This window comes from Nematostella vectensis, chromosome 9 (assembly GCF_932526225.1).
Source record: "Nematostella vectensis chromosome 9, jaNemVect1.1, whole genome shotgun sequence".
NCBI lineage: Eukaryota > Metazoa > Cnidaria > Anthozoa > Actiniaria > Edwardsiidae > Nematostella > Nematostella vectensis.
This window is the reverse complement of record NC_064042.1, coordinates 4,274,599-4,295,996: the sequence shown is the minus strand read 5'-3', so window position 1 is coordinate 4,295,996 and position 21,398 is coordinate 4,274,599. Positions and strand designations below refer to the sequence as shown.

The window sequence follows — 21,398 nt, the reverse complement described above, 5'->3', positions numbered from 1 at the left end:
TGATAACTTACAATAAAAAAAAAACTTTTCTTTGTCATTCCCATATTAATTCGTGCGTCCTTACCACTACTCTAATCATTCCAACCCTTTTTCCCTCCCTGTCTTTATCTCCCTCCTCAAAGTTCTTTCTAATTTGCCTATCGCCCAATCTTTATTTGTGCCCTGGTCAAAAAAATTAGCTATGCAGGCCTCATATCTATGTCGCGTTAGCTTCTCACACGATTAAAAAGACCTTCTGAGTCGGTACTTTAGCTGATGCTAATAATTCGCTGAACACACCAAGATGCCAAAAGGTTTAGCGTCAACCATAAACGTCCTAATTATTTCAGTGACTACAAAACCCCCGTCTAAACTATTATTTGCATAACTAAGAGATTCTCATTCCCCCCCCCCCCCCCCCCCCCCATCTGTTGATCTTGTGAGTGGTGCGGCCAAGTCCGTCTGGTCCAATCAGGGCACACAATGATTCGCGAGGTGGAGCATCCTCGATGTGAAGGTAAACCTACGGAATGAGCCCCGGAATGATTTCGTTAAATTCCTGCGAATGAGGGAGGTTAAATTAATGGTAAATCTTGCATTTTCATTGCAGTAGAGCTGATAACTTGTTAAAGGTAAACGTTTGGAGAAATCTCCAGATGGAGGTTCTTTATATCTAATGTGTGTGCTGTATTGGGGTCTTTGTTACGATATTTGACCAAGTAATTGGTCACATAAACTTTGTAGCACTTGTCATTGTATATTAGTTTCCTTATTTTTACATGATGCGAATAATACACTACAATAAGCATACGACTATATGTCATCTTCAAAGATGGCAAAATTATACACTGACAAAGTAGAGTGGAATCAGGATATTTTATAATAATTTAGAATAATTTATAGATTTACCCTCGTGGCTTGATCTGTTTTTGATCCTACTGTGAGTCATTTTTGTATCTATAAGCATGCTTGGCTGGCTCATTTACTCCTATTCAACTCATAAGGGCATTCAAGAGACCACCTAATTTTAAGATATGTCAAAATATGCAAAACATTTTAGCTACAGTATTTACTTCCTGTTGAGCACAAGAGAAATCTTCTTCTATGGGTTCAATTCATCTGGTGTTTCTTGTTGGTGCCTTGGCGTGCCTGATTATAACTACAACGGGTAAATCAAAATCCATTTGCACATCGCCTGTCATGTGTTGTCAGAATTGCAATTTTCAGGATTCCGTCCATCGCCTTTCTTTAATCGGTAAATGGCAGGGCAGTAAAACACAAATAAGGCAACGACCCCACAGTCCATTTCCTTCTTTATACTATTTGCTGGGAAAGTTGGTTCAAGCAAAATATCCACATTTTCTCATTCACCAGATGCATCACCTAGTACATGGCAGTGGCAGTACAACACGTCCGTCTGCTTCGACGATGGCGAGAACGCTACACTGACATGGAGAGTGACTCTGAACTCGGGGGAAGAGATCGGAGCTGTGACTATCCGGCAGCAGGGTGTAGCTGGTGGATCACCGGTCCAGATGTATGGAACATATTCAGGGAAAGAGCCAGCGTTCAGTGATCGAGTAATGTCGTTATCGTACTCGGGTTCATCCCCTGTGTATGATGTGATGTTTACGCTGAAGGTTAACAACAGCAAGGATGGATTTGGAACCATACAACTACAGTGTCGTGTGACCAAAAAGAACTTCTTAGTTGGGCAGCCTGAGTCAGACACTCTAACTTAAAGTGCAGGGTAAGAAAAGTGCCTTAAGTCAGAGGTAACACAGACATGATATTTTGTATAAGCCGGAGTTCGTTGATTCCGTGAGTGAGTAGATAAGAGATGGCGTTGCGTGGATTTTCAGAGTTTTACCATATTTTCCGCTTTGGACACTCACTATCATCTAATACGACGTGAAAGAGCCTCCTGGTGCATATTTTTATAGATCCTGCTCCTCGAGTCGACAAAGAGGTCAACGTCATGCAATCTCTCATTTTCATAAAAATAACCGACGCTACGGATGGCTGCAGTATTTTTTTCTGCAAAAACCGAGACGTCAGAGACGTGGAACAGCGCTTATTTGCAATTTTTCCACACAACTTGGTTGCAGTTGCAGGGGCGTATCTAGGCCATTTTTCAAAATCTGGGGGGGGGGGGGGGGAGAGGGATGCGTAGGGAAGAGACTATATTGAGCGAAAATACGGAACGATTGTCGGTTTATTAAACTTTTGTTACGATATACCCTAGAACATAATAAAATGACCATCACTAGCTCATTAACCTTGGGAAAGCATTACAAGAACGTATAAGTGCTGTTTTCCGTGACTACCTTTTTTGATAAGAACGTCTGATTTTCAGTTGAGGCTGAGCCGTTCTTATTTTTGGAGCATTTTAAGGCTGAAAATGTTCATATCGATGGTATTAAATTTCAGTGACCTGAAATCATACAACACCAGCTGTGTAAAAACAGAACTACGTGAATGATCAATAACAATAGTATTTTAAGTCGCTATAGTAGGAACACAATTTGATCCTTCATTTTCAGAGCGATCACTCTAATAAAAAAATATTTTGCTGCTATCTGAGTCCCGGCGGTTCTTTTCATGTTCTTGAAATTTGGCGAGATCCCAGCCTTCTTATTAAAAGATTCTTATAAAAAAAAAAAGTGTATTGAAGTTTTAAAAACTGTACTGATAAAATCGAATTTAGTATAGCGCCGTAGCAGACCTCAAATTATTGGGGAACAGATACAGAGACATTAAGAAAAAATGGGCGGCACAACCACGCCCCTACTGGTTATTTCCATATAATTTTTGAAAATATGGTGGGGGGGCACGTGCCCCAAGTGCCCCCCCCCCCACGGCCCTGAAGATTACAAGTAGGATGTAATTTATGGATATAACACTGCTTTTTCATACACAATCTTATGATATATAACGCTTCTAAGTATGTGTCAACTTATTCGAATGTCAATCGGCGGGGTTTTCTTGAGAAGAACTCCTTGACAACCTGGTCAATGTTTATTTCCCTGTCCCTGTAACAGTGAAGCAGAGCAAGCCCCGAAAGCCTCTCTGACCGCATTGTAGATCGTAGGTACGACTTAACCCTTCGCATGCAGCTAAAGGACCGTTCAGGTGTGGCTGTCGATACAGGCATCGTCAGAAGGATGGAGGGGATGGCCGTGACGTCGGGATATATATGTAACTCTGTGTTGGTAGCAGTCAACATGTCTTGCAGGGTTGACGGCTTCTGTGCAGCCTGCGACCACTTAGACTCCCACCTAACAATCTCAGCGTCGAAAAGGCCTTACTGAAAAAAAGTTTTTACTGGACGGAACAGAATAGCCCCGAACAAATTGTGTTTTGATAACGCGGCATCGCGATACACTGAAATCGGCTTATAAGTTTATTTTTTTCGTCTTGCGGGATTAAAAGAATCTTCATGATTAAAAAAAATGTCCCGAAAGTTAGTTAAGCCCGGGCTTACAGATCATAAACAGATGGCGTTATCAAACTTCTCACCTAACCTTCAATGTTTATGCAATTTTTCTAGATTTTTACCAAAGACGACCCAATGTATGGAGAGCGCACACATTTAACAATTGTATTTGTATTAACATACGCAATAATGTAGTAGCACATAAAAAGTAAACAACATATTTTGCACTTATTTGAGACTGACGCAAAATTGAGCGTTAGGTTTTTTACGATATTGCCAAAATAAGAGCTCGTGCAAAACAACGTGCGCTTTCTTTTTGTTACAAAAAAAAAACTTTGTGCTTTCATTCTAAAACGGCCGGTATTCTTTTATTACAAGTGGCCGGTACAATATTTTAGGCATGAAATTAAACTGGCCGAATGTAGTAAAAGAATACTGTATTGAAAAACAGAGTTTTTATAGGTGACCCTCCATGAGAAAACGTACACTATGGTTTTCCGTGCTCACGTGGGTGAGCATACGGAAATAAATTTCTTTCTGTGCCCACGGTATGTCTTTTCGTGCCCACGGAATCTCTTTCAGTGCCCACGAAATTTTTTTCCGTGCCCACGGAATTTTTTTCCGGAGCACGAAATTTCTTTCCGTGCCCACGGAATTTCTTATGAAGTTGCGATGTTTAAATTTTGAACATAATAGATAATAGGCTGCGCGGCCACTTATTTTTATGACGTCACCTTTTGATTTCTCGCTTGCTGTCTGGGGGAAAGCTCCAAGAACGCCCGCCATTTCAGAATCAATAGAGCTGACCGGTTGTAGCCTGGCAACGAGGCTAGATGATACAGTGAAAACTTGCTTCCATCCTCGGGCACTCAGGGAGTCGAGGTCAGCGTAACGAGGCAAAACAAGGCCGGCGGAGGGGGCGGTAGAGAAGCGCATCGTTACGCTGACCTCGACGCACTGGGTTCGCAAGTAGGGCTGTCCCAAAGATGCTCGGCAACTTTTGAGCAACTTTTAGGATTTGCGGCGAGTTTTCTCTTTCCGGGCGCCTTTTATAAATGAGAGCACTTTTGCAGGCTTTTTCGGGTTTTTAGGGATATATTCACCTCAAATGTGCTTTTTTGCATACTTTCTTGTTCTTGGTATCAAACTATTGAACTCTCGCGTTTTTTAACTATTTACATCATTTATTAATCTGGTAATATTAATGCTCATTGGTCAACCTATGGTTTGACGAAGAGGCAGTTATGTTGGTCAGCGTTCTTTACTATGATTATTCAAAATGGCGGAGTCCTCGAATGACGATGAACTTATTATTAGAGGCAACAAGTGGGCGACAACAATAAGCGCATACCTGCCAATTCTCCCTGTCTACCGGTTTTATCTTAAATCTCTCTTATTACAAAATTTTAATCAGTCGATTTGTTTTTGAAGTAGAAGTTAGATTTTACCCACAAAGTTCTGCAATTCTTATAGTTTGTTTCCAAGTTATGACGTTTTCAGTTTTTTTTGGTCTAAATAATCAACGAGCCTTTTGCATGTGTTTCTTGTAGACCACAGGACTACTACAAAAGTTCTCTAAAGTTCTCGTGGGGGAACATCTCTAAAATTTCGATCAAAGTTTTCACCATTTTACCACAGGGTACCCATTTATCATATTCGATCAAATTGATATTACCTGAGATTGTACAGTCGTTATATCAATTGAATATATCTCGTTCCCGTTCCCGTTCCCCGCCCCCTAAAAACTAAAGTTTTTTTTAAGTCTGAGGGTTGGCAGGTATGCAAGCGACAACAATGACTGATAGCCAAAGCCTTGAGTTGCACTGTGAACCAAGTCGTTTTGTTTTTACATGATGTCTCTTTTATTGCATCATCATTTAAATACATATTAAAGCATATAATAAAAAAAATTATATTTTTAAACAAATGATGAAAAGAACTATTAAGGAGCATTCTCTATGCCACTTTGTAAAATTTTTTAAATTTCTTAGCAACATTTTAAACTTGGGACAAATTTAGGTAATTCTCATTCTATTTTTGGGGAATCTTTTTGGCAACTTTTGGAAATTGGGGCAACCTTGTGGCATTTTTTTTTTCAATTTTTGGAGCAACTTTTGGCAACTTATGGGGATTTTTGGAGCATCTTTTTAAGAAATTTGGAGCATCTTTGGGACAGCCCTATTCGCAAGGATGCCTCGCTTCTAGGCACCTGCATTTAGGCCGATTTGACACGATTCGAATGCGCCATGCCTGCGTCACAACTTCCCTGGTGACCTTCATACCCACTCGGCCAATCTTTTATGCCCGGGTCTAGGGCTTTTCTAGATTAGTGAGATAAATATTTGGGGTGTGTGATTAGGGGGTGGGGGGGGGGGGGGGGGGGGGGGGTGACTAAGGTGTCTTATTTCCTTCAAGCTCACTGCGCTATTTGTTGGACATCTGATCTCAAATCTGTTCTTCTTTGCGCAATAAATTGATCAATTAAATTCCAAATATTTTATTTTCTGTACAAAGAACAATAAGTCTTTCCTTTCTATGAAGCTTTTAATAAGCAAAATAAAAAAAGATAAATATTTGATCAAGCTATAGCGAATTTTTGCCGCGAATGTCAAATTGACTTAAAGTTCTTCTAAATATGGGCATTAATGACTAAATAAGGCAATACATACGAAGGGCCGTGGGGAATATGTTAGATATTATACTGATATACCTATTTGATCAGATCAGCGTTTATTAGATCATCATACGGTATACAATAATTGTGCTTTCTTTAACCACTACGTCAAAAATTTGCAATTTTCTATTTTCTATAGTCAAACCTAATTGAAAGGTGTTAATAAAGCCCCTGACTTTGCTGTGACCCTTGGTTACAACACGAAGAAACCGTGAGATGAGATGTTTTAAAAACATACTACAACCATCATGATTGGCAACTCCTAATATGAGAAATACTGTATTTTACAAAAAGCATACATTGCAGATGCAAAAAGAAAATATCGTAAAGAAGAAAACAGCTTAAGACTAGCGGCAAAGGCTTTTGTCTCTGATTCATGAGAAATTTGAGATGTCGTTGAGCAAAAAAATCGTATTGTATATTGTCGTAAACGCAATTTGCGGCCTTTACCGGGCACCAAGACAATTTCCATACCCCCCTTGCCAGGTCTTTGGAAAACTCCCATGTGTGGGATACAATTATTAGAAAGGGACACTAAATGACTATTTCTTACCGGGAGTGTTAATTCGATAGCAGGTGTTTGTGCTTTGCCCGAGGTATAACTTTAACTATGCCAAAGAAAATAATTATAACCTTTCTTATTGTGCTTTCACTTTTCTCATAAGCAGCTGTGCTACAACAAATAAATATATACTTTTTAAATAAATTATTGTTGTTATTTCCAGTTCCACCCAGCATAGTTATTATAACCCCACCGAGCCCTACCGTGACCGAGCGTGACCAAGTGAACCTGACGTGTTCAGCTGATGGTACTCCTCCACCAACCTTCACATGGATCAGCCCTCAGGGGGGCACCGTAGCACACGGACCGTCCTACACCATTCCCATGGTGCACCGCGACATGTCAGGGGTCTACAAGTGCGTGGCTACTGACGGATGTGGACGGAATCACGCCATGGATGCGACACTCGCTGTGAGATGTAAGCATAATGAATTGACATTAGTGTTAACATGGAAGTTCTCCCTATGTTGACCGGTAGCTTTTTTTTTTATAAGAACAATACCTAATTCCGCTAGCCTCTCAACGCATCGATTTTGAAAATTATGAAACAAATCTTGTGGATTGATGAGAACAAGGTGTCACAAAAATTTGTATTCAGGGTAAACTTGATCCCCATAATGTCTTATGGATTAATTGTCCTGATTGTGCAAGTCGACCAATCGATACCTTAATCATGAAATTTAAAAAATGCTGTGGGCATGGGCTACAAAGACGACCAACTGCATCTTATTACATGAATTATTGTCAATTGTAAGATGATGTTTCTCAGAAGACTGTAAATGGTGCTCATCTCTTAATTTTTTAGACAATTAAAAAATTATTCTATTTCCTTTAGACAAACCTGAAAACACACGTCTTTCTCTACTGGCGAGCTCATACTGCCGTGGCTCCACTATTTCTTTCAACTGTTCGGCGACAGGGAATCCGCGGGTCATCCAGTACTCGCTGTATCTTAACAACCGTCATTTGTCAAGTAGAATGGACGGAGTCTTTAAAGACATGGAATAGCATGTATAGTCAATCAAACCAAATAATCAAACTGCCCCAAAAGTGATATTTTAAAACGACAAAGATTATGGATTTTTCGTGAAAATAAAAATACAATCTCGACTGTAAAGATTAGTGGGTACCAATAATGCAGTGGCGGATCCAGGGGTGGTGACGGGGGTGACATGTCACCCCCCTTTCAAAATCCCTATAAAGACACATGCAATTGTACATATTACCACACGCTAGACGGAGCGCAACCGGCAAATTCATGCCCACACTTAGTAGAGTGGACAAGCAAGCTGAAGGTGCAAGGAGTTCATAAACATGCCCCACTGGCAAAGCTTTAGCAACAGCGATACAAGAATCCCTGGCTTAAAAATGAGATTGACTTGACCAACTGCCGCGGGCATAGGTATATAAGCTCATCAATGAGCTCGAATATGAAGGTTATGGGGGAATAGCGGATGTAGAATGTCAAGGATGCTGCCTTCATTCACTGAATCTAGTCATTTGCCACGCCTGTAATATAGTACGCAATATGTTGGATTCTTGCCATGAGCTTTAAAGTTTTTTTGACAACTCGCCGGCAGAATTCCTTTAAAATTGTTTTGTGATTGATATACTTGCACCCGAAAATAGAAAGGGCAAACTGGAAGATTTTTGCAAAATTTTCTGGGTTGCACGATAGGATACGCAATAGTGTCGATCCGACAGGATAGAGGTCTGTAGGCGTTTTATGGCAGCGTAACCATGGCGATTGGCGTTATCTTCTTTTCTAGGTATTTCTCCGGTAAAGTCCGTAGTAAGAGAAACCATGCTTTTGGTTCCCTGTAATTCAAAACTTTAATAAGTAACGCGATTTTCACAAACAGGGAAAGTTAAAGTATTCTCGAAATTGTGTAGAAAAATTTGTAACATAAAATATATATTCCTAAAAAACTGAAGAAAAAAATAATCGCGACAGCTGTGAAATAGGTCACCCCCCCCCCCCCCCCCCCCCCTTTCTAAATCCTAGATCCGCTACTGTAACGATCAATTATCTCTCGGGGTACAAGAATTTAGCTGTTTTTTTTTTGTTTTTTTTTTTTTTGCTACCAGACTAAATAAGGAAGCCGATATTAAGATATTACCTAAATATTTATCACATGCGAGTGAATTCCCTATTTGACATCGTTTTTTATTTCATACCCAGAATTTTATCCGTCCGTATCCATTGCACCTGCGCGTACCATCACAACAAGCGAGGGCTCGTACGTGCAGATGACGTGCTCTGCTAGTGCTGTTGATCCGTCAAGTATCAACTGGATCAAAGATGGCGTCCCTCAAGGGAAGGGCCCAAAGCTCACGTTCCCCTCGATAAGCAGAGATCAAGGGGGAGTGTATAACTGTACTGTGATAGACGGGTGTGCTTCAGCATCAACGGACATTGCTGTTTACTGTAAGTAGCTTTTTTATTTCGCTCTTTTGATAGAGAGTAAATGTAAATTGTGGGGAGATTAAACGGGAGTTGAGGTACTTCCTAGGTTTACCGGGGATAATCGTCTCATGTTAAGGGTCTAAAACCAAATACATACATATAGTAAAATATTTACTTTTAGGCGTTTGTGCTTTTATAGTTAATATAAGGGCTAATATGATTTAGATTTCAAACCATTTTATGATTTAGATTACAGATTTCTAATAAGCATCTCAAACAAACATGTAGTTAAATAAAGATGTGTTACTTTTTAGGAGTTTGTGCTTACGTAGTTGTTATTCATTTTTCCAAAATTTTCATCACCAGATGTAGATATGGAGAGGTATTCACTCAAATGTATAACGTTACCAGCTGTCAAGATCACCATAGAAACAAACAAGACCCCTCCCCCTGACATGATCTGTGTGACAGATGGGAAAACGTTACTATCAAAACTGAATAACAAAACTGGAAGAAAAGTCACTTACGAAGTAGGATTGGCAAGTCTAGACGAAGCTGGGGTGACATGTCACGCGGAAGGTTTCCCTGCAACTCGGCAACAATTCACTGTGGGTAAGTACTGGGGCGTTACCATATCTATTCTGTCACGCCCTTCGCCGTAAGCATTAGAACTAACCTTTTCGTGTTTTATAGTCGCCGCGGGCTCTAGGCAGAAAAGAAATGGAAGTTTTCGGATAACTAACGTCAAATGCCCACCAAGCGATCAAATGAAAACAAGCATCGAAAAACTGGTAAACTGAATAATAAGTTGCTGTTTTAAATTAGTAAGATATACTAGACCTTTCAACCTCTCTCAACATTTTGTAGGTACAAGAGAGCGTCGATGCCACATGTATGACTAAGGTTTCTTTGATCTATGGGTAAGAACCTTAACAACATCTTAATATGTTTATTCAATGTAGAATAATGCACAGACTGGTCTTTTCTTATCCCTTACAGACCCGGTAGTTTAATCGTGTACGTAACTCTGACAACGACAGCAAACGTCTCAGATCCATTTGTATCACTAAAGAAAGGCTTGTTACAAAATGCGCCGAGATACAACTTAACGATTGAACCGACAAGTGTCAAAATGCAGCAAGGTAAGAAGATCGTCGTCATCGTCGTTACCATTTGTTGTCACCATATTCCCTAGCATTGTCATCACTGCAGCATCAGTCTTTTTCGGTTTCTTGTTACCTTTATCATACATAAGGCTAATTTATAAGTTTATTTATGGGCTTTGGGTTTTAATAGGGCTTATTTATCAGTTTTCACTCTTCTAGTGAAAACTCCACAGTTGGAAAAGTTTGATGACGTCAAGCCTACCCATCAAAGAATAAAAGTCACGTGGTCAAAGCCCTATAGTAATGCGCAGTGCACCATGCGCGCTAGACCTCTAGCTGGGGCGTCACGTGACTGGGTGACGTCCTCAGGTTTCAGTAGTCCAGCCTCTCTATCGTGCGTGTTGGATGATCTTGAGCCTGACACTCTGTACGAGGTGGAGGTCACTGTGTCGGTGCGGGGAGACACGAGGCGTGACACGGTGTACATCAGGACCACCCCCACAGGTACGTGTGCTAGTCGCATGACCATCAGGACCACTCCCCACAGGTACGTGTGCTAGTCACATGACCATCAGTACCAACCCCACAGGTACGTGTGCTAGTCACATGACCATCAGTACCACCCCCACAGGTACGTGTGCTAGTCACCTGACCATGGGACAATCCCCACGTGCGAGTCACGTGATCATCAGGACTACCCCAATAGGTATTTTTGCTAGTCACGTGAGCATCAGTACCACCCTAACATGTACGTGTGCAAGTCACGTGATCATAAGTACCACCCCCACCAGTACGTGTGCTAGTCACGTGACCATTAGTACCACCCCCACAGGTACGTGTGCTAGTCACGTGAGCATCAGTACCACCCCCACAGGTCCGTGTGCTAGTCACGTGAGCATCAGTACCACCCTAACATGTACGTGTGCAAGTCACGTGATCATAAGTACTACCCCCACCGGTACGTGTGCTAGTAACGTGACCATTAGTACCACACCCACAGGTACGTGTGCTAGTCACGTGAGCATCAGTACCACCCCCACAGGTCCGTGTGCTTTTCAGTTGATCGTCAGGGCTATCTCAACTAACAGGCACAAGTTCTTGTCAAGTTTCTATCCACGAGTTTGTCACGTGATTAGACACCAGTAGGAGAGTAATATCGCTACGTCACATTTTACACCTCTACTTTATGTATCTTATACGGTCTATACTACACTTTGTTCCAGCTGTCGAGGTAAATGATCAGAACTCCACCATTGTTGGTCTCGCTGTGCTGGTCGCCATCTTGTTCTTGGTCATCTTTGGTCTGATTGTCTACATCGTGGTGCTGAAGAGGGCAGGTAAGTCCGTCAGATATGTTAACATGTCGAGTAGTATTTCAGCCATCCTCGAAATAGTACTAATAAAGGATACTTTCTTGTTTTGCAGCTCTTACAACAATAAAAAGAAGGCATAAAAACTTGTTACTATCCAGCTATCGTTACATATTCTTGTTCTTGAGTTAACATAACCTTTTCCCCACAGATCTGAAGCTGATAACCCAGGCTTCTCTGGATTCCAGGTAAACATTTGTGTTTTGTATAGCATCTATTCAACACCTTGAGAAGTAGGCTACAATAAACATTATAAAAAATATTATTCTTCAGAATGTGGCAATGCAAGAAAACGTCAACCAAGACCAACATGTAATACCAGAGATGGGAGACTATGAGGTCGCCCCATTGGAAAATAGGGGACCCACCCCTGCCCCCATTCCACAATACGAATCAGTGAACAATACACCAGTACGACCACACAACCGTAGAAACGTCACGCAATACGAAGATGTAACGCAAGGGAGCAATGTCACGCAATACGAGGATATAACGCAAGAGGGCAATGTCACGCAGTATAAAGCTATGAATAGACATGCATCACGTGATCGGCATGTGCCAGGCAATCGCCAGTACGATAGCGTCGATAGCACGAGAATGAGTAGACAGAATCCACCCGCGAGGAGAGCAAGGAACGACACATGTGATCAAAGCGAGCCAGGTTACGAGAGCACAAGAAAACGAGGTTTACCACATGAAGTGTACCAGTCCCTACAGGCGACGACACAACACAGCGAGAATGCGCAGTATGCCCCACTGCATCCTGGGACACGCATTGCGGCCAGTCCCTACAGGCGACGACACAACACAGCGAGAATGCGCAGTATGCCCCACTGCATCCTGGGACACGCATTGCGGCCAGTCCCTACAGGCGACGACACAACACAGCGAGAATGCGCAGTATGCCCCACTGCATCCTGGGACACGCATTGCGGCCAGGCCTGGTGGTAGGGACGAGAGGGGAGTAGGCACAGACATAAGAGGGAGTGAGTACCAGGAGTTGCACAGAACTAAAGCCACAGACCCATGTTATCAACGGGTAGGTAGTAGAGTTACTAGCGCATAAGATGCTCATATCGCGGATCCATGTTATCAGCGGGTAGGCAGTGGAGTTATTAGCGCGTGAAATGCTCGTATCGCGGATCCATGTGATCAAGGGTAATCAGTAGAGTTAATAGCGCGTGAAATGCTCATATCGCGAATCCATGTGATCAAAGAGTAGGCAGTAGAGTTATTAGCGCGTGAAATGCTCATATCGAGGATCCATGTGATCAAAAGGTAGGCAGTAGAGTTATTAGCGCGTGAAATGCTCATATCGAGGATCCAGGTTATCAACAGGTAGGCAGAGTCACTAGTGCCTAGGATGCTCATATCGCGGATCCATGTGATCAAAGGGTAGGCAGTAGAGTTAATAGCGCGTGAAATGCTCATATCGCGGATCTGTGTGATCAAAGGGTGGGCTCTAGAAACACCACTAGCGCGTAAGATAGTCCCACAGACCCTTGCAATTGCGTACAAAGATAATACCAGCGCGATAGCTGAAAAAACCTCGTATAAAGGTCAATAATGATGACAACGTTCTCCAAGTTTGGTTGTCTGCCAGTGTTCCCTGCTTGAGTTGATGACGTCATCCATGACGTCAGGTCACGTGACTATTAGGCTGCACCCCCTTGATGCCTGGATAACGTTCACCAAGTTTGGCTGTCTGCCAGTGTTTATCTTGGTTATTCACCGCCGGTGGCCAAGAGTTTTTACATTCGCGATGGGGCACCCTGTGGTGCACGGGGACAAGGGACGTCTCATTTTGTCCTGAAATAGGACCATAGTTCTGCTCGCGGTGTCCGAAAATAAGATTATCGTCATTCTCGAACCATTACTTCTCGCATTAGACCATTTTGACGTATTTTTATGTGACTCGGCATTTTGACTCGGACTCGGATTTGACACGGGCTCGGATTTACTCCCGTGGAACACGTCCGCACGCTTTGAATTCTCGACTCAACTGATTTGATTGACAGATTTTTCGGAGCTTTGCTAGGGAGCTCCCTTAATAGTGCGCGTGCGTGTTTGATATCACCATCGAATTCTAGGGGGAGTTTGACACCCTGTCCATGAGCACTTGCGCGTGATTTTCTAGTAAGCAGCAAAAAACACTTTTCCCTGCTAACAGAGGGCCTCTTTTCTCTGTATTTCGCTGGGCTGGAGTTCGCGAAGAAAAGATACCTCTGCCATGGGTCGCAAGTTCGTTGGATCAAACCGCCGTCCACGATCGTGGACGGGAGATCCAGAGCGCATTCTCCGTTCATTAATTACTGGCCACTATTTGAGTCCACAATGACTAGCGCATGCATGAAACGTATATCCGCTGCGGGATAATAAGCCCGCATTCGAAACGGCGTCCTCCGTAGAAATATCACGCGACGAATTATAAAACAAGCCATTCATTCAGAATTTTCTCTCTTTTGACCAACGAGTCAACCTTCCGTTTACAGGTTTTGCATATTCTTCTGGAAATAGCTGATCTAACTTTACCAAAATGTTTTGTAACATTTTCTTCGAGTCCAACTGTGCGATATTTACATTGAAGAAACTCGCCTGCCCAGATGTCTTGAAATTAATCCCACAAACAAGACAAAACTCGTCTTTGCTGCGTTTACTGTTCAATCTTTTTAGTGACGTTTTAGGTGATTGAAATTGAACAGTTGTTTTCTCTTTTCGAAGAGGAGAACTAACCGGAGTTTGATTCATGATTTCCGACTAAACCCATGCAAAGCATATTAGCATATTGACAGCTTTCGCGCGATGGTACGGGTTTTGGCACGTCGGTCGCTTATCAACGCTCACGCATGCGCAACAAAAACAGTTTCGACCCATGCACAGCGAAATACAGAGAAAAGAGGCATCTGCTAGCAGGGAAAAAACGCTTGAAATTCGGGGGAAAAATCCGTCAAAATGCATCGAAGAAAATGTCAAATTATCCTTATTAAATGTGTAAGACAAGAAAAATGAAACCTAAGGAATTTGGTTTCATTTTGGTTTTAAGTTGGAGTCACAAGCTAGCTCATGTGTGTGTTTTTTCATACATATGAAATAATGGTGAGTATATTTGGGTTGTGAGTTTTGCAATGCAAACTAAGACTCCAAAACATTGCCCCGCCGTCTTGTTTGTTTACATTTTTGTAATGCCTAGTGCACACTAACGACATAACGACATGAGCGCGCACTCTTATCTTCGAAATAACGACATGGACATAACGACAAATATTTCGTATTCTAAGGACTCTCTACCTTAATACTTTAGCTAGTTCGATTCATCAGGCCTTTAGTAAACTATTAACTACCTCACTCCTAAGGGGCAAATTTTGGCCGTGAAGATAGACTACCTGAATCAACTGGTCTCTGAAATTTGATCACGTCATCTTGCTGTCCTTATTGTTTTACTGGGATTGCACGAACCGGTTGTCTTAGCTTTTGACTGACTAAAAAAAACATATCAAGCACAGATTTGATTAGGATTTGCCAGAAGAATAATTAGACTACAACTAAGCCCTGAGGTCGAGGAATATTTTGCCAACTTTGGCTAGAAAATGAGGTTATTGTAGGTGTATTTTATTTTTCAAACTGTCTGCGCGCGCTTCACGGGCAATCGAAAATGACGCCATCCCCGGCGCGCGCCACGCTATTTTTGAAAGTTCGTTATTTGTAGTCATTTTTAGCTGTAGGAAACAAATTTCTTGTGACCATCAGTGCAATCTTTACCAAGAAAAATAAAATAAAGTATAAAATGCTTAGGTATTGAAATTAAATCGTTAAATCATCCGGGAGAAGGCCGTGAATTTGAAAGGCAAAGAAAACATCTGTTTTCAAATTTAAATCTTGAATTTTCATTGTCGAGGCATTCGGCAATAATCAAGCTAGTTTCTTCCTTGGAGCTATTCCATCTTGCCTTCATGACTAAGATAATCTGCGCGCCATCACGACGCGCGGCGGTTGATAATATGCTTTGACGAAGTGCATCATGGAAAGTCATGCATCATGTCGTTTCACGAGGTGGTTGGAATCCGTTTATTCTGCGTTTTGCTTCCTTTGGACTGTTTGGATTTGATATGTTCTGTAACGAACTATAGTTTGTCGAACTAGACACACTGTGTGCCGAACTAAGTCCCTTCGGCTATACATAAATAATATTAATTAATTAATTAATTAATGTGGCAAGCTGCTTTCAGTGGATAGTAATATACACACTTGCCCAAAAGAGTGATACCTCAGCTGAATGGCAGGAATCTTGCTGCAGGATGTTTGCGTCAAGGAAACCAGGTAAAATAATTTCACACTTGCATAAACAACAGACATATAGCGTCCACTGTAAAAGGATGCTATAATTTAATAGTCCTATGTATCTATTAGACCTACTAACAACTTTCAAACACCTGCCTCATATTTCAGGCCCGTACCCAGGATTTCTCTTGAAGTGGGGGGGGGAGGTGCGAAATCCAAAAAAGTGGACCTTATTTTTCTGGGGGAGGGAGGAAGTTTTCTGATAAAAATCTGACCACCCCCGTTTATTGTCTGATTTGGCTAAAACTATAAAGTCTGACTTAAGACAAACCAGAGTGGATCTAGCTTATGCTTTATAGTTTTGTTTACGAATAGCACGTTTATTGAGAACCGAAAGTAGACTTTCGGCCGTTATGGGGGAAGGGGGGGAGGTGGGTGCGTACGGGCCTGTATTTTTTCAATCTTCGATAAAAAATATCATTATAGCATTGCAAAAATAGGCAAAAACAATAGCAATTGTTAAAAAAATGTTTTTCTATGTTCAGAATTCCTAATCTCCTGTTTACATCAAAAAGTCTGCATCAAATTGAGGACACTTTTTCATTAGTTTTTTCGACAGTAATCTAATTTCTGTTTATTTAGAAGGTGGTTTCATAGCATGGGGGGGGGGGGACTCCCATAAAGTAAACAGGGATGAGTGATTGTCAGCAAAATCAATTTTAACTCTTTGGGTGTGGTCAACAGCATTTTTTTACTTCTTGATAGATGGGAGTAGCATATCAATGTGACCTTAAATCTTGCTCGGCCAATCTCTTGGAGGCCTGGGTCTAAGGGCTTTTCAAGACTTGTGTGATAAAGATTTGACCAAGCGATAAAGTTTTTTTGACACATTTTTGCCTCGAGTCTCAAATTGAAAGGAATAAGCATTTTTCACCATGTTTTCTGGAGATCAGGGAGCGGGAAAACTTAAGATCTTCTAAATATGGGCATCAATGCCCATATAAGGCAATGCATACGAAGGACACTATCCGTGGGGAATATGTTTGATATGACCATGCAATTTGTAACCTTATAAGTGCTTAAAAGCACTAAAAACATTTTCTCATTTTTTTTTCCTGATTTTCTTTGATACTGTACAATCCTTTTTCCGACAACTTTCATTTCCAGTTGTTCTATTAGGATATCATGATCCACTAGTGTGGGGACTCCTTAGGGATAAAAGAGGTGGAATAGTTTTTGAATACCCCAAAAAGGATAGCGGTTGGTAGGATTTTATACCCTAAAAGATAGAGTGATCACCCCTGTCTACAACATATTTTTTTATCAAAACTACTTATGTCACAATTCAAGCTCACACAATAAGTTTATACGATGTGAAGACACAGAGTCATTCAGGGTCGAAGGATAAGCTCAAACCTAGTTCCCGTTAATTATTACCAATAAAAAGAGTGTAAATGATATTGGTTCTAAAAACGTTTCTTTGGTGTTGCTATGGGAGACAAGACGCAGATGTATTATTCCCAGAACCAACCCAAGAAGATAAGCGGCAGAGACCCAAGCATCTGTCACGCAACTCCCGTCACGTGACTAGCATTTTCACTTTCCAACTACTGAAGCCTGAAGCACCTGAACTCTAACGTTAGCTAGCTAATGATGATAGGCAACTTGTATAGGCAACTTGCAAGTTAAGTAAGTTTTCGTGTGTCAGATTTATTTATTTTTGATTTCCGTTTGTCGTTCTCTGGACTTTATCACGGCTTGCGCGGCAGTGTTGTTCGTTCGCCAGCGATATAAGCAGCTTGGAGTGCGTCACAATTCTGATTCTTCCAGTAAGATTCCTTGCTCTGATTTTCCCCGCGAATTTATTTAATGCTCCTCATAAATTTATCTTGCTCTGATGTTCTCTGTAAATTTACCTTGGTCTGTTGGTGCGAGAAGCATCAGAGAGCATGGTAAATTTACGAAGAGCATCAGAGAGCATGGTATTAATTTACGGAGAGCATCAGAGAGCATGGTGAATTTACGAGACTCATCAGGGAGCCTGGTTAATTAACGATAAGCATCAGGGAGCATGGTAAATTTACGGAAAGCATCAGAGAGCATGGTAAATTTACGAAGAGCATCAGAGAGCGTGGTAAATTTAGGAGACGCATCAGGGAGTGTGGTAAATTTACGAAGAGCATCAGAGAGCGTGGTAAATTTACGAAGAGCATCAGAGAGCGTGGTAAATTTACGAAGGGCATCAGAGAGCGTGGTAAATTTACGAAGAGCATCAGAGAGCATGGAAAATTTACGAAGAGCATCAGAGAGCATGGTAAATTTACGAAGAGCATCAGAGAGCATGGTAAATTTACGAGAAGCATCAGAGAGCATGGTAAATTTACGAATAGCATCAGAGAGCATGGTAAATTTACGAGAAGCATCAGAGAGCATGGTAAATTTACGAAGAGCATCAGAGAGCATGGTAAATTTACGAGAAGCATCAGAGAGCATGGTAAATTTACGAAGAGCATCAGAGAGCGTGGTAAATTTACGAAGAGCATCAGAGAGCATGGTAAATTTACGAAGAGCATCAGAGAGCGTGGTAAATTTACGAAGAGCATCAGAGAGCGTGGTAAATTTACGAAGAGCATCAGAGAGCGTGGTAAATTTACGAAGAGCATCAGAGAGCATGGTAAATTTACGAAGAGCATCAGAGAAAGTGGTAAATTTACGAAGAGCATCAGAGAGCATGGTAAATTTACGAGAAGCATCAGAGAGCATGGTAAATTTACGAAGAGCATCAGAGAGCATGGTAAATTTACGAAGAGCATCAGAGAGCATGGTAAATTTACGAAGAGCATCAGAGAGCATGGTAAATTTACGAAGAGCATCAGAGAGCGTGGTAAATTTACGAAGAGCATCAGAGAGCGTGGTAAATTTACGAAGAGAATCAGAGAGCATGGTAAATTTACGAAGAGCATCAGAGAGCGTGGTAAATTTACGAAGAGCATCAGAGAGCGTGGTAAATTTACGAAGAGCATCAGAGAGCATGGTAAATTTACGAAGAGCATCAGAGAAAGTGGTAAATTTACGAAGAGCATCAGAGAGCATGGTAAATTTACGAGAAGCATCAGAGAGCATTGTAAATTTACGAAGAGCATCAGAGAGCATGGTAAATTTACGAAGAGCATCAGAGAGCATGGTAAATTTACGAAGAGCATCAGAGAGCGTGGTGAATTTACGAAGAGCATCAGAGAGCGTGGTAAATTTACGAAGAGCATCAGAGAGCATGGTAAATTTACGAAGAGCATCAGAGAGCGTGGTAAATTTACGAAGAGCATCAGAGAGCGTGGTAAATTTACGAAGAGCATCAGAGAGCGTGGTAAATTTACGAAGAGCATCAGAGAGCATGGTAAATTTACGAAGAGCATCAGAGAGCGTGGTAAATTTACGAAGAGCATCAGAGAGCGTGGTAAATTTACGAAGAGCATCAGAGAGCATGGTAAATTTACGAGAAGCATCAGAGAGCATGGTAAATTTACGAAGAGCATCAGAGAGCATGGTAAATATATCACTTAAGTGCAAAAGTACAGATTTTGATTTTATGTTGTTGTCACGTTATTTAGAAATAGATTCGCTGTCAACCCTTAATTATGCTTTAAGAATTGGAAGTGCTTTCTTCTGCTTTCCCTTTGTCCATTACCGCAATTCCGTGGGGCTGGTTTCGGGAACTCCTCGGTATCGTTTCGGGTCCCGAGATCAGTTGGGATACTTTTGGGGATTATTTCGGGTCCTGGGATCGTTTCGGGTCCTGGGATCATTTCGGCTCCTGCACAGGAGCGTACCCAGAACTGGCTATGGGGGGGAGGGGGTGCGCCGTCATAGGTTTCATAATGAAAACCATGGTATTTGAAGATTCCTTTAATAAGAAATGACCTACTTTTTGAGCGCCAAGGAGGGCGGTGGGTGTGCGCGCCTGATTGTATCCCTGGTGCAACTACCAAAAGATCGCAACTCAACCTTTTTGGCCTAATTTCTTTCTCGATAGATTGTTATAATCGTAGTTTGATTTACATCAAGGGGAAGGCAGTACCCAAGAGCAGAAACATATGTCGCAAACTCACTTATCACTGAAAATCAGAGTAACCTCCCTTTTTCCTCTTTGGTGGTATGGAGTCATCGCTCGAAATCGCTGATTCAGAGGAGGAAGCCTTAAAGTAAGAAAAAAGTAAAACATTTTGATTAATTTGTTTCGGGTGGTACGACAAAAGATATAGATATTGTGTGGTTTTTTTTTCTTCCGATCCAATGGCATCTGAGACATTTTCGAATTAACTCATGACGGAGGCACAGCAAGGGAGGTCGGGCAGCATGCATGTTTGCACGCAAAGCTAACACTAATGTATTGATGTCTACTACAAAGAAAACGATAAGAAAGGGATAGAATATGATTTAAGCTTACGAGAGTTGAAGACGGTGTATCGTCAGAAGAGTCAATAATGATGATGTCATCAGTGGCAACCTAATATATAAGAGATCAAGTTTCATTGGGCGCTTTTTATGAATTATCTCTTTGGTGTTTTATCAGAGAAACAGGATAAGCGTTTGACATGGAATATTATATTAAAAATTTACCAATCGATCTATCAATCAAGTTTGAGTTGAACGAGTTTGACAAAAAAATCCATCAAAGAAAAAATATACTCTTATTCCATTCTATTCAATCTCTTGAAAAGTTAATGTCCCCTAAATATTAACTACCTTTACCGGATTCTGATGTCTGATTTCTGATTCTGATTACGGGATGGAAAACCTGCCCCTTCGATAAGGTTGCTCCGGGACCACCCTCCTCATCAGATTCGATATCTATTGCCTTGGTGTTATCCTGGCCAAGCAAAAGCACGTGGAAGCATATCATTATAGATTATTATAACATTTTATAGACCTTAAGAAATATTATAGACCTATAGAAATTTTCTTGGTACCAATATTACCGTCTTCATTTCTGGCTGCGTCTGGGAATTGCTGCCGACCTCATGATAAACACAAAAGTTACTCAAACTAATATCTGAAAAAAAAAATGCAGCATCTTGGGATTTTTTTACTTTGTTTTCATTGTCCTCGTACAAGGCATAGAAAAGCAAATAGGCTTCCTGGACTAAGGCCTTGGCCCAAGACACTTGAGTCACCTAAAACAAGGTTAACCTATTATTCGTACATGGTAGATCAATTTGCGACGCGGCTTTGACGATGACGTCATGCCGCGCAACCTGAGTACGCGATGTCTTGCTGTCTATATCTTAATTTTTGTTACATTATCTTACCTGATCATCATCAAAGCAACACCAGGAATTATCAACATTGCAGTACGCAATATAGTGTCCTGCATTATTTCGTCTACCGCTGTGGACCACGAAGGGTTTTAGCTTGTAGACCAGATTTTTCTGTTGGATATATATAAATTGATTTAGATTGGGGAAGTATTTCAAGTAATTTAAAATAACATCGCGCACTTCTATCGTATTGAGTCAAAAACAAACGAAAAATCCGTACACAACTGTTATCGGTGCGATTGCCGGTAGTATGCTTACATCGTCTCATGAA

General features: G+C 41.3%; 1 protein-coding gene across 1 annotated transcript in view; it reads left to right on the top strand.

Moving 5' to 3' along the window:
* The first annotated feature begins 462 nt into the window (after positions 1-462).
* Positions 463-21,398, top strand: part of LOC5501752 — a 49,739-nt gene continuing 28,803 nt past the window's right edge. Inside the window, exons 1-11 of the mRNA XM_048732372.1 lie at positions 463-496; positions 1,354-1,665; positions 6,815-7,069; positions 7,487-7,624; positions 8,834-9,079; positions 9,425-9,670; positions 9,752-9,849; positions 9,926-9,978; positions 10,058-10,200; positions 10,384-10,668; positions 11,388-11,501. Coding sequence (XP_048588329.1) covers positions 463-496; positions 1,354-1,665; positions 6,815-7,069; positions 7,487-7,624; positions 8,834-9,079; positions 9,425-9,670; positions 9,752-9,849; positions 9,926-9,978; positions 10,058-10,200; positions 10,384-10,668; positions 11,388-11,501 — 1,924 coding nt within the window. The remainder of the gene's footprint in view (positions 497-1,353; positions 1,666-6,814; positions 7,070-7,486; positions 7,625-8,833; positions 9,080-9,424; positions 9,671-9,751; positions 9,850-9,925; positions 9,979-10,057; positions 10,201-10,383; positions 10,669-11,387; positions 11,502-21,398) is intronic.